This window comes from Acinonyx jubatus, chromosome A3, assembly GCF_027475565.1.
Source record: "Acinonyx jubatus isolate Ajub_Pintada_27869175 chromosome A3, VMU_Ajub_asm_v1.0, whole genome shotgun sequence".
Taxonomy (NCBI): Eukaryota; Metazoa; Chordata; class Mammalia; order Carnivora; family Felidae; genus Acinonyx; species Acinonyx jubatus.
The window spans coordinates 84,801,632-84,814,331 of NC_069388.1; the positions used below are offsets into that span (position 1 = coordinate 84,801,632).

General features: G+C 37.9%; 1 protein-coding gene across 4 annotated transcripts in view; it reads right to left on the reverse strand.

Annotated features, from left to right (window-relative positions):
- Nucleotides 1-12,700, reverse strand: part of GFPT1 (glutamine--fructose-6-phosphate transaminase 1) — a 56,108-nt gene that overhangs the window by 31,852 nt on the left and 11,556 nt on the right. For all 4 annotated transcript variants that reach the window (XM_027072298.2, XM_027072299.2, XM_053200702.1 and 1 more), the window contains exons 3-7: nt 11,372-11,479; nt 7,268-7,393; nt 4,223-4,281; nt 2,299-2,433; nt 325-386 (exon numbers count right to left, since the gene is read on the reverse strand). In XM_027072298.2, the coding sequence (XP_026928099.1) occupies nt 325-386; nt 2,299-2,433; nt 4,223-4,281; nt 7,268-7,393; nt 11,372-11,479 (490 nt within the window). The remainder of the gene's footprint in view (nt 1-324; nt 387-2,298; nt 2,434-4,222; nt 4,282-7,267; nt 7,394-11,371; nt 11,480-12,700) is intronic.

The window sequence follows — 12,700 nt, forward strand, 5'->3', positions numbered from 1 at the left end:
AAAAAATAGGGAAAGTTAAAGTTGGGGGCCTGAAATTAGAGAATATTCAATATCCAAATTCACAAAGTAACCACAGTGTCCCACTAGAGACAAAAGGCCAGTTAAAAATGCCAAAATATATTTGCTTTGTGAAGGGGTTCTGTGAAATGGAAGAGTGGTGAAAAATGGATAGTGGTGAAAAATAAACATCGACATATGGCATGCAGATCTAGGAAAGGGCAAGTCTTTACAGTAAAGGTTAACCATCATGTACAGAGAATACACTTATAATTCAAATGTTTCAAAATGCATACAATCATTAGTCATTATTAAATCCGCATGTACCTCGTGCCAACTGCTTGGCCAGGAAAATGAACACTTTTAAATACCAGTGCAAAAGCACCTTCCTATAAAGAAAAAAAATACATTAGCGATATTTATTACAATCAATTACCAAAATGTGAAATGCCTAAAACATACTGGCTTCAGCACAGAAATTTTTTGTTCACATGCTGCTCTTTTTAAAGTTAAAAACAAGTCTAAATTTTAGGTAGACACTCATTCCTGAGCTTTGGTGTATCCAAGACACTTTTTAACCAAGCCCACTCTTGAAATACACTCAGTAGATAGTAGCTCCAAAACAGACTATTACTTAAAACACTATTTTAACACACTGTCAACACTTTTCAATAGATACATCCTATCTCGGATGTTAGAGTGCAAAGAGGAGAGAATTAGAAAAGACCCCTAGCTCAATATCCAAAAACATTCTCTGGTCCAGTGATTTTATACCACTGTTAACCTCCATGCTTGTTGACCTTGTTACTAGAGATAAAAATATACACAACCACAATCATTAACATGCACACCATACCACTCCCTCAATCCAATCTCCTCAGGGACAGGACCTAAGGAATTCAGGAGTGAATAAAGAAGGAACAGGAGGTAGGAGAGATAAGGGACCACCACAGAACACAAACTGGGTTATATAATGAATAGAAACAAGAAAAGGCTGGAAAGGCACAGTACTCTGTCTTGAGTAAAGAGAAGGAACAAGCCTCTATTTTCTCCATCTTCCTGACTCCTCCTTTTGTTGCAGACATCATAAGATTTGGGTAGAAGGAGGAAATGAGGGCTGGACCTTCAGAGAAAAGTGAAGGGCTTTTAAATGAGAAAGCTAGAGTTATGAGTGGGGAGGACAGTAATCCCTATGCCTTTGGATTTTTGTGGGTCTCTGATATCCTTAATCTTTAACTAGGACAACTGAGACGGGATCAAAAAGAATGCCATTTTTTTTTTTTTCTTAAGCTGGGAAATACTTTTCTATAGTGTTACAAGGCCAAGGAAAAATCCCCATAAGGAAAAACACAGAATTGACTATACTGGCTTAGAGACATGCAGACATTATACCAGAACAGAGTGTGCATTTCACTGAAGCTACCCTTGTGCTAAGTTACTGACTGAGAAGAACATCTGAGTGAGTAGGAAGAAAGTGATGAACCCCTGAATGCATCTATTGTGTACATGTTTGTGTGTGGTATCTATGGGTTCGTGTGTTTTTAGAAAAACTCTTTGATTTTGGATTATTTTTAATTCTCATGACACAAACTACTGAAAAAGTAGAGAGTTTTAAGTGTGTGGGAAGGGAGTGGTTGGTCAGAGTCCCTCGAAATTATTCAAGTTGAAGAGCACCTGCGGTGGCTCAGTCAGTTAAGTGTCTGACTTTTGATCTCGGCTCAGGACATGATCTCATGGTTCGTTGAGATCAAGCCCCATGTTGGGCTCTGCGATGACAGTGGAACCTGCTTGGGATTCTCTGTCTCCATTCTCTCTGTGCCTCTCTCTCTCTCTCAAAATAAATAAACTTTAAAAAAAAAACAAAAAACATTCTCGAGTTGAATAGTAATATATATATGGGAAATAAAAGCCAAAAATACTTAAGAAATTAGCACAGTTCCTGCTTATCTTAAGAGTTTGTGATAATGTTGGCGATAATCTTAAAAAGCATGGTTTAGGGGCGTCCAACTCTTGATTTTGGCTCAGATCATGACCTCACCGTTTGTTGAGATAGAGCCCCGCATTGGGCTTTGTGCTCATAGCACAGAGCCTGCTTGGGATTCTCTTCCCTCTCTCTCTGTCCCTCTCCTGAGCTTACTCTCTCTCTCCTCGCTCTCTCAAAATAAATAAACAAATACATTTTTTAAAAACTTAAAACTTATAGTTTAGGAGCACCTCACTGGATCAGTCTGCAGAGCATACGACTCTTGATCTAGGGATTATGGTTAAAGCCATCTTAAAGAAAAAAGTGTGGTTTAATACCAATTGTTGGATAACTCTCTCCACCAACGTAGTAAAACTGATGTCTTGACTTTCCCGGTTGTCATACATGTACTTAACAAGCTTGGCAATTGTCTCTGTGTCTGTTTCAGATTCAAAATCATAGCCTTTGCTTTCCTGTAATTAGAAAGGAAAAAAATTGACACATTTAAGAAAATGTTCATGATATCCAAATCTTTTCTACAGAATTTTTTTCCTCAAAAATTTCACTAACCAACTTCTAATATTTTTTGACCACCATTTCCCATTATCCATTGTTCAAATGAAGGTCACCATCTAAGTATAGCAAACCCAAAATAGTGAAGTATTTTGTGCAACTGAATATGTGCTTTTAATTATATATACTTATATATGCCACATATAAATTAAGAAAATTATAGGGGCACCCAGGTGGCCAGTTAAGCTTCCAACTCTTGATTTCGACTCAGGTCGTGATCTCACAGTTCATGAGACTGAGCCCCACATCAGGCTCCACACTGTTAGATTCTCTTTCGATTTTCTCTCTCCCCCTGCTCCTGCTCTCTCAAAATAATTTTTGAGATTTTTTTTTTTAATTTTTTTTTTAACGTTTATTTATTTTTGAGACAGAGAGAGACAGAGCATGAACAGGGGAGGGGCAGAGAGAGAGGGAAACAGAATCGGAAGCAGGCTCCAGGCTCTGAGCCATCAGCCCAGAGCCTGAGGCGGGGCTCGAACTCACGGACTGCGAGATCATGACCTGAGGGGAAGTCGGACGCTTAACTGACTGAGCCACCCAGGCGCCCCGAGATTTTAAATAATTAAATAATTTTAAATAATAACTTTAATTTTATATAATTAAATTTTAAATAATTAAAATATTTTGGAATATATAACACCCACAAAACAATAATTCCATAATGAATATAATGATTCTTTCTTGGGTAATGATACCACACTATCCAATACAATAGCCATTAGCTATATGTGGCTATTTAAATTTAAACTAATTAAAATGAGGGGTGCATGGTGGCTCAGTCAACTGAGCTTCTGACTTTGGCTCAGGTCATGACCTCACAGTTCATGGGTTCCAGCCCCATGTAGGGCTCTGAGCTGACAGCTCAGAACTGTCCTCGGATACTCTGTCTCCCTCTCTACCCCTCCCTCCCTCACTCTCTCTCTCTCTCTCTCTCTCTCCCTCAAAAATAAACATTAAAAAAATTTTTTTTAACTGATTAAAATGAAGTAACATTTTAAATTTGGATCTTCAGTCATACCAGCTCAATAACCACATGTGGACAGTGGCTACTACATTGGATAGCTCAGATACAGGCTTCTAACACTGCAGAAAAGTTCAACTGGACAGCCCCAAGAGGCACTCATGAAGGTCATCATCATGAACAATATTATACAGTACATGGCTATTTAGGGCATAGAACCTTCATTTAATCTGTCCTAATTCTTCTTATATACCCTGAAGCTTTTAAAAATGCCAAACAATGGGGCACTAGGGTAGCTCAGTCAGTTAAGCATCTGACTTCGGTTCAGGTCATGATCTTACAGTTTGTGAGTCTGAGCCCTGCATCGGGCTCTGTGCTGACAACTCAAAACCTGAAGCCTGCTTCGCATTCTGTGTCTCTCTCTCTCTCTGCCCCTTCCCCTGTCTCTCATGCTCTGTCTCTCTCTCTCTCTCTCTCTCTCAAATAAACACTGAAAAAAAATTAAAAAATAAAATAATTATTTTTAAAGTAATTATTTGTAAAGTAATTATTTGTCATTCACATAAGAAACAAAAATATTCCACTATCACAAAGAAAAGTCCAGTAAGCCACCAAACCCTTGTAGCCATCTTGGGAATTACTTGATCATACCGAGATGGTGCTGCTGCAACCCCAACAAATAAACTCACTGCTCTCAAAGCCTGGTCTTTTCAAGTTACTTTACTTACCAAAAACTTTTTCAAGTCTTTGTAGTTGGTGATAATTCCATTGTGAATAACAATAAATTCTAAAAGAGATAAAAAGTATTGATGATAAAAAATTACAGGTCTAGTAAACACTATCAACAGCCACAACTATCAAGCCACATGCTAGAATTCCAGGTGTAATCAAGTATCTTCTACTTTTCATTATCAGATTATCCTTGAGTAGATCAGCAGCATTATTTACGTGGTTTAGTGGAAGCACACTGTGCTAGAGAGGTGGATACAGACTATCCAGTATAGAATATAATAAACTGGGGTCTAGAGACATCAATTTCATTTGTGGCTAAACTACTAATCTAATCCCACCCTAAGAAAGGGGTAAATTTACTGGGGTTTCTTCATTTGCAAAACAAAAAGGTGACCAATACAACTATTATTTTCACTTCTTTGTTCATTCATTCTTCTGCATAAAAAATTCCTAAATTTAAAGAGAAAGACTTTCAAACTAAAACAATTACTTGATTTACATTAAATGAGCTTAAGAACTGAAGTTAAAGAATAAGAAAAACCAGCTATCCTGACCACGGAGGCTGCCTGGGATTCATTCTTCCCCATTCTCCCCCAATCTGCCCCTCTCCCTGGCACATGCTCCTCTCTCTCTCTCTCTCTCTCTCTCCCCTCTCTCTCTCTCTCTCAAAATAAAAATAAATGTTTAATTAAAAAAGAAAAAAGAAAGATCAGCTATCTAGATCTATAGTATTTTTCACTATTTCACTCAGACTATTGTCTGAGATCCAGACAATTCTTAAAATGTCAAATAAATGTTAAAACAGCATTCCAAGATCAAATACATATGTGGCAGGATAATTTTCATCTTCTTGATTAGAGGAGTTGGCAATATTTATAGCCCTCAACAGTGTATGTAAAGACCACTAATATGGATTTTTATTTAAAATTCTTAAAAATTATTCTTTAAAATTAGAATACTGGGGCATCTGGCTGGCTCATTGCTAGAGCATGTGACTCTCGACCTCAGGGTCATGAGTTCAAGCTCCAAATTGGGCATGGAGGCTACTTAAAACAAAAAACAATTGTAAAATTAGAATACTAAATTATCAAAATGTTTTTAAATATACTTAAAGATCTGACATTTGGGGCTGATATTAAATGAGCTTGAATTAAATTAATTACAAATCAAATAATACACATTTTTCACTAGATTTTTAAGTGAAAAAAGATACCACCAAATGATACTACAAAAATAAATCTAAGAAAAACATTTTATTGCTGGAACACAGAATCATAAACAGCTGACTGCTAGATACAAAGCCCTAAAGCTCAAGCCCGGCCTTGGGCTCTGTGCTGACAGCTTGGAGCCTGGAGTCTGGAGCCTGCTTCGGATTCTGTGTCTCCCTCTCTCTCTGCCCCTCCCCTGCTCATGCTCTCTCTCCCTCTCTCTCTCTCAGAAATAAAATAAACATTAAAAAAAATTTTTTTTAAGGACTAAAAAATGTGTTAAATGGTTATCTACAGATAAGGAATAAGGATGAGGAAATAGCATACAAATTAGACTTCTTTTAATATGACTTATTTTATTGATATGACTTCAGAATTATGCACATAGTTCGAAATAAAATTAATTTTTAAAGATGGTCAATCCCTAAAAATTAAAATAAAACATATCAACATAATGTATCTGATTATACCACGACCACAGAGAATTATTCCAAGTGACTCGAAACACAGTAATTTGATTATATATTTCTAAAGAGATACACTCTAAGGACAAAAATACTAACAAAAAATTAACAAAGAACAGTAAACATACTTATGGTGTTGGTATTAGGATTCCATTGTATGTAGATGACATAATAAATCAAATAAGTTATGTTGCAGGTGGTAAGAATGGAGTTTTTAGGTGTGATCGGAAAGAAATCTATCAGAGCAAGGAGGTCAAGTAAAAACCTTCCAGCGTTGGATGTGAATAGGAAGTGTTAGTGTAATATTATGCCGTGTTTTATCTTTCAACTTCTACATGCACGCACCCACCCACAGAGCTATGTCCACCTAAAAGGCCTAGGTGCATGAGCACTTCTAATAAGCACCTGGTTTCTAGTCTTTATATACCATTTCCACTAAAAGGAACTAAGGGTCCTTAGAGAAATGGCTGATTCCAAGTCTGGGGCAAAATTAGATGAACCTGAAACATCTCAACCTACCAAAAAATAACAAAGACTGTTAAGCCTACTGGTGTCATGTCAAAAGGACTCAGGAACCAACCTAAATTAGCTCCAAAGGCCAAAGATGGGAAAATTTGTACATCAATATACATTATTACTTCCGTGTTTTTAAAAAATGCAATATTTTAAATCTGAGTTTATAATAATAAAAAGAAACTCATTTATCTTAGAACATGAGAACCACTTCATCTTTGAAAAATGGTAAAGTGAAAATATCAAATATTTATCCTGTCTCTCGTATATAATCTGTAACTCTGGGTAACTAAGCAGTTGATATGGAGAAGTTTCTTTTTATAGAAGTATTTGAGATAAGTGAAAAATGAATGACAGTATTTGACTATCACCATTTTACAAATCCCTAAAGAAATAATTAATGTTGGCAATGATCTATGGCCACTAATACAAAGAGAAAAATGCCTAAACGTTATATACCTCCACACGTAAATCAATACCATACCAATTTATAGTAAATAGAAGGGGCAGAGAAACATGTTAAATGACACCATGGGATGCATACAAATAGCAAGATCTAGACTGCAGGAAACTCTACAGGACAAACAACACAGTAAACTGCAAGGGAAAGGGAGAGAAAGGGAGAACTTCCAAAATAATCTGAGTGGAGGAATATAGAGAAATAGAACTGATTTTGTATTGATAAATGTTAAAGCTGGGTAACAGATACATCAGGTTCTACATACCGTCTACTTCTGATTATGTCCGAAACTTTCCAGATTAAAAAAAAATTAAAATAATGAAAACATAAGAGTCTTCATTCTCCCAGTAGCCATCCCTCTGTAATCATTCCAAAGCATGCAGAATGTGTTCATACCATTATTTTTATCAGAGCGCTGGGGATGGCTATTGACAGGATTGGGTTCTCCATGTGTTGCCCAACGGGTATGAGCTATTCCAAGATGTACATCAAATTCTATATCCAAATCCATATCCTGTTGCTCTGAAGAATATAAAATGAAAAATTCCAATATTAAATCATGCTGTAGAGATAATGCTAGAATCTATATTTAAACTAATTATTACAGGACACCTGGGTGGCTCAGTTGGTTAAGCATCTAACTTCAGCTCAGGTCATGATCTCGAAGTCTGTGGGTTTGAGCCCTGCTTGGGCTCTGTGCTGACAGCTGAAGCCTGGAGCCTGCTTCAGATTCTGTTTCTCCCTCTCTCTGCCCTTCCCCTGCTTGTGCACTCACTCTCTCCCTCCCTCTCTATCTCTCAAAAACAAAGAAACATTGGGGCGGCTGGGTGGCTCAGTCAGTTAAGCGTCCAACTTTGGCTCAGGTCATGATATCACGGTTTGTGAGTTAGAGCCCCATGTCAGGCTCTGTGCTGACAGCTCAGAACCTGGAGCCTGCTTTGAATTCTGTGTCTCCCTTTCTCTCTCTGCCCCTCCCCCGCTCATGCTCAGTCTCTCTCTCACTCTCTCAAAAATACACATTAAAAAAAATTTTTTTTTTTTAAAAAAGAAGAGCAAACTGCTCAGAAGTCTCAAATAGAAAAGTCATGCATTTTACTTTAGCAGTCTTTGTGGTTTTGATACTGGCTAATCAGGAGTCCTTTTAAAACACAAATCTGATCAGGAAACAACGCTTAAAATCCTTGAACAGATTTCCATTGCTTAAAAAGTGGTCTGCATCCCTAGCTACCCATTTCAATCATCTTAAACCTGGTCACAGGGATTTATAAAAAGATCCTCAAATTTAACATGGAACCAGAGAGCCATTTTCTCACAAGATAAAGTCCCAGTACCTTTCCATGGGATACAACGCCCTTCACCATCTGGCCCCTACTTACCTTTACATTCTCATTCTCTCCACCCCTCTACAATTACACATCAAAGCTCTCAATACATCTTTTACAAATAACAACAGCTACCATTTACTGAGAACTTACTTGATGCTAGATACTAACAACTTCTCATCACTCTATCCCTATCAATATGACCCAAGCAACCACCAACCAAACTCCTTCAACAGAATTCTAACTGGTCTCCCGATGTCCAATTTTCCTTTGTACAATCTAGTCTGCACACTAACCAAAGTGACCCCGTTAAATCATGTCAATCCCCTATGCAAAATTTTCTGATAGTTTCCCATGGCATATGTAGTAAAGTCCATCATTCTTAAGACCCCATATGACCTAGCCCTCAGTCACCTCTCCAGCTCATCTCGTGCCACTCTCCCCCTCACTGGCTAGCCCACTGACTTTCAGCCCACATTGAGTCTTTGCACTTGGTGTTCCTTCTGCCTAAAATCTCCCGCCTTCAGAAAATAATGTGGTCTCTGCTCAAATGTCACCTCTACTGTATTTTCTCCTCACAGCACCTATCACTACCTAACATTATATATTTGTTTGTTGTCTGGCCATCTCACTAGACAGTAAGTCCCACTGAGCCAAGGAGTCTGCCTATCTTGTTCTCTACTGTGTCATCAAGACCTAGCACAATGGCTAGAATATAGTAAGCACTCAAGAAGTATTCATTTTGTTACTGAATCCTCACAATGCTCTATTAGGTACTACTGTCCCCATTTTATAAAGAAACTGAGGCTCTAAGAGGACAGAGAACCTGCCCTAGGTCATAGCTAATAGGAAGCAGAAACAGGATTGGAACCCAAGTCTGATGACATCCAGAGATAACAAATGTTAACATATAGCCATTCGTGCTTTATATCTCATGATGTAAAATGTAAAACAACCTTAAATTTTTATCACGTCCTAGAATAACAGCCTTCTTTTGCCACCAAATCTCACTGCCTTTACTATCGACACCATCTAATGACAGCACCTACTCTCTATGACAGTACTTACTCCTGTGTTTCAATTTCCTCATCTACAAAATGAAGATGATAGTTTTACCTACTTCATGGGTTATACTAAGCACTAGTAAGGCACTCAGTGGAATGTCTGGGACACACCAATAATAAATGTTATCTATTACTATTGAAGTCAGAAGTTACTGATAACCAATCTAATGGCCTTCTCTGAAATGACTTCCTTTCTCTTTTGTCTTAACGGGTCAAAAACTGAAACTTGCTACAAGTAACAAGGTGAATACCATAAACATCCAAATACCCACCCCCAGAGTTAACAAATGTTAACGTCTAACCATTTGTGCTCTAGATTTTTTTAAGATCTAAAACATAAAAAATGCAATTGGTGCCTCCTTTATGCCCTGGCCCCATCCCATTCCTCCCCAGGGAATTCTCAGGTTAATGGAGCACTTCTCCACCTGCGCCTTTGTACATCTAATAGAGACAGTAACATGTGTCCACAAATGATAGTATTCTTTTGTTTTTTAAATGGTACTAACTTTACACATCTCTAAGGATGCTTTTTTCATTTTTTCACTCAACATTAGGTTCCCACAACCTATCCATGTTCCCATATGCAGAACCAGATCCAGTATACTCCTTTCAAAAGCTACATGTGTTCATTCACTATACCACATACAACTTAGTCTCCTGTTGTCTTACTGGTAGACATTTAGGTTGTTTCTCCATTTTGCTGCAATGAATCTTGTCCTATCTCCTTATCCATAGAGTTTCAAGTATACGTCCAAGAATGGAAGCACTTGGTCACAGGGTATAGGCATCTCCATTTAGATACTGCCAGCTTCCTCTCCAAAGTGATTTATCAGTTACAAATTCACCCGCAATGTCTGCAAGTTCCCAATCCTCCACTCTCTTTCTGACTTTCCTTCAGGAGGTGGCAAGTCTCAATATGCTGTTATACAAAAATGGTGATTCTGGTCACAATCTGCCTTCCAGCCTCCCACACTCAACTACCTATAATGTAGAGTGAAAGGACCATTCCATCAAATTTGGCTTCCCTATTTCTTATCTTTGCCGACGCTCTTCTATTCAGAAGGTCCTCCCTTCTCACCCTCTTTGCCCACATAGAATCAGTAGGCATTCCTTATACATCCCAAGTCTCTCCAACAGTGCCCAACTTCAAGTGGGACCTAGCTCTCCCCTGAATCCTTAAGCAATTTGTTTGTTCTCTCCTATGGAAACTATATAATCAGCCTGGTATACAGGTACACACAGTAGACCGAATAGTTATACTACAGTTTTTGAAGTATAGTTATTTGGGTGCCTGCCTCATCCCTAAACTAATCTTACCCACAATACATGCAACATAAGTATTGATCTAATTTGTTAAACAAGTACTACAAGGCTAAATGTTTGGCTTATGTGGAAAAAAAAAAGTGACTAAGTCTATCATTCTCCTCTTCTACCTGCACTCCTTTATCATGACATCCATTTGAGCAGGTACATAAAAAACCTACTGCTTCCTGGGGTTTGTGGAAGATTTTTTTTAATGTTTTTTTTTTCCAATTTACTTCAAAGCTTTCGTTTTGTTTTGAAGTTTCCTGTGAAAAATTAAAATGTTTAAGCATAATGTTATGAACTACATATTGAGAAGTATATCCTCTTTAATGCAGCATGTATCTCTGGGCAACTACTTTATACCAGGGAAGTAAGAAAATCTGAAAGAAAACATGATAGTTACCTAATTATAGCAGACCTACTAAAAAGGGCAACATCCAGACTGACTGTATGTCCAAACTAGGCATGTACTCCAAAGTGAAGACACTAGAATAAGTGCACCACTAAAAATACCTTTGCTATGAAAGGCCTTCCTCAGGGATGGTGGTTCCTTCATTTTCGGATACTGAGCTTGCTGTGAACACAATGTACCTAGCTAATTTCCTCCCCTAGTTAATATGGTCATTTTTGAAGCTAAGGTATACTACACACTAGCAGAGATAATAACAAAACTACTTTTCTTCCCTTCCTTCCACTTTAAACATCACTTTTCTTAAATGTACCCCAAATATGGAAAGGGAATTTGTTAGGAGAGGGAGAAGGAAACAAAGGGAGGGGAGAGGGGACAAAATTCAAACTAAGTACATTACTGTGAACTTCTTCATCCAGTGCCTTAACTTTCCCTTTCTTCTTAATGAGCTGGATCTTGCAGGCATTGGCTTCCCAATCCTTGTCATTGCCTCCATCAACTCCCACACCTAAATCATCAAGAGGCAGAAAAGCTAGATTTAGAAACTTAGATTATCATCGTGAGACACAACTTTTAATTACAAATTATTTTTTCATCTAATTAATTCATTTGTTCATCAATTCACATGTACTGAAAACCTATTATATGTCAAGAAACATGATAGCTGCTAGAAACAAAAATGAAATTAATTCAATTTTTATCTTCAAATTTCTAATGGGTCTACTCAGAAGAGAGGGAACAAATCATTACAATACAGTGTGGGTTTGGATTATATGATACAAGTACCACAGATTGGGGGGGGGGGGAAGGACTATAGTTTGGGTGGCACCCTGAGCACCATGGAGAAACCCAGAAGATCAGCACCTACCTCAGAAGCAAAATACACAAGGACAATCAGGGAACACATTCCTCGAAATTCTACTTAAGTTTCTAAAGAATTTGAAAAAGTTACCCAAAGGTACTAAAAAAGTATGGAGTAGTTTTAAGTAGAGAAACCAAAAATGTTTAGAAGACTCTCTTTGGAAACAGAGTAGACTGAAAGGGAGGAACAGCTGTCAGAAGATGATAGCTACAGGAAAGCAAAAGTGAGGAGGCCCTGAACCAAACAGTGGTGATGAAGACAGAGATCAGTGATACTGAAGGTAGAACTGGCTGGATGCAATGTTGAGAAGGCAGGCTGGGTCTGGGATACCTTCTAGGCTCACAGGACTTGTTGAATGATTGCTGATAAAAGGAATACAGAAAGAACAGCGTGGGGAGTATGTTCATTTCACTTTTGGGCATGCAAAGTTTATAGTATCATGGTTTATCCAGGAAGAAAATTCTAAGAGGCAACTGGAAATACATGTCTGCAGCTTGGGAAATACATGTGGGTTATTCATCATCAACATATGGGAGGCTGATGAAGTCAGAGCTCACCCATGACGATACAAAGTAAGAAAAATGGGCGTAGGAAAGAATCTTAAGGAACATTAATATTTAAGCAAAGGTGGAAGAAAAGTAGCCCTCAAAGCAAACAAAAGAACCAGCATATTAAGAAGAGAATATGTGTTATCCAAAAGCTAAGGAAGGAGAGAATTTTATGAACAAAGGAGCTGAGGAATTCACTTTCTATTAACTGAGGAAGTTATGGAAAGTAAGTGCCCATTACATTCGGCAATGTCAAAGGTACAGAAAAGGCTTAACAGAGCAAGCCTGACACCGCTTTCCTTAGAAAGGTCTGCCTGCA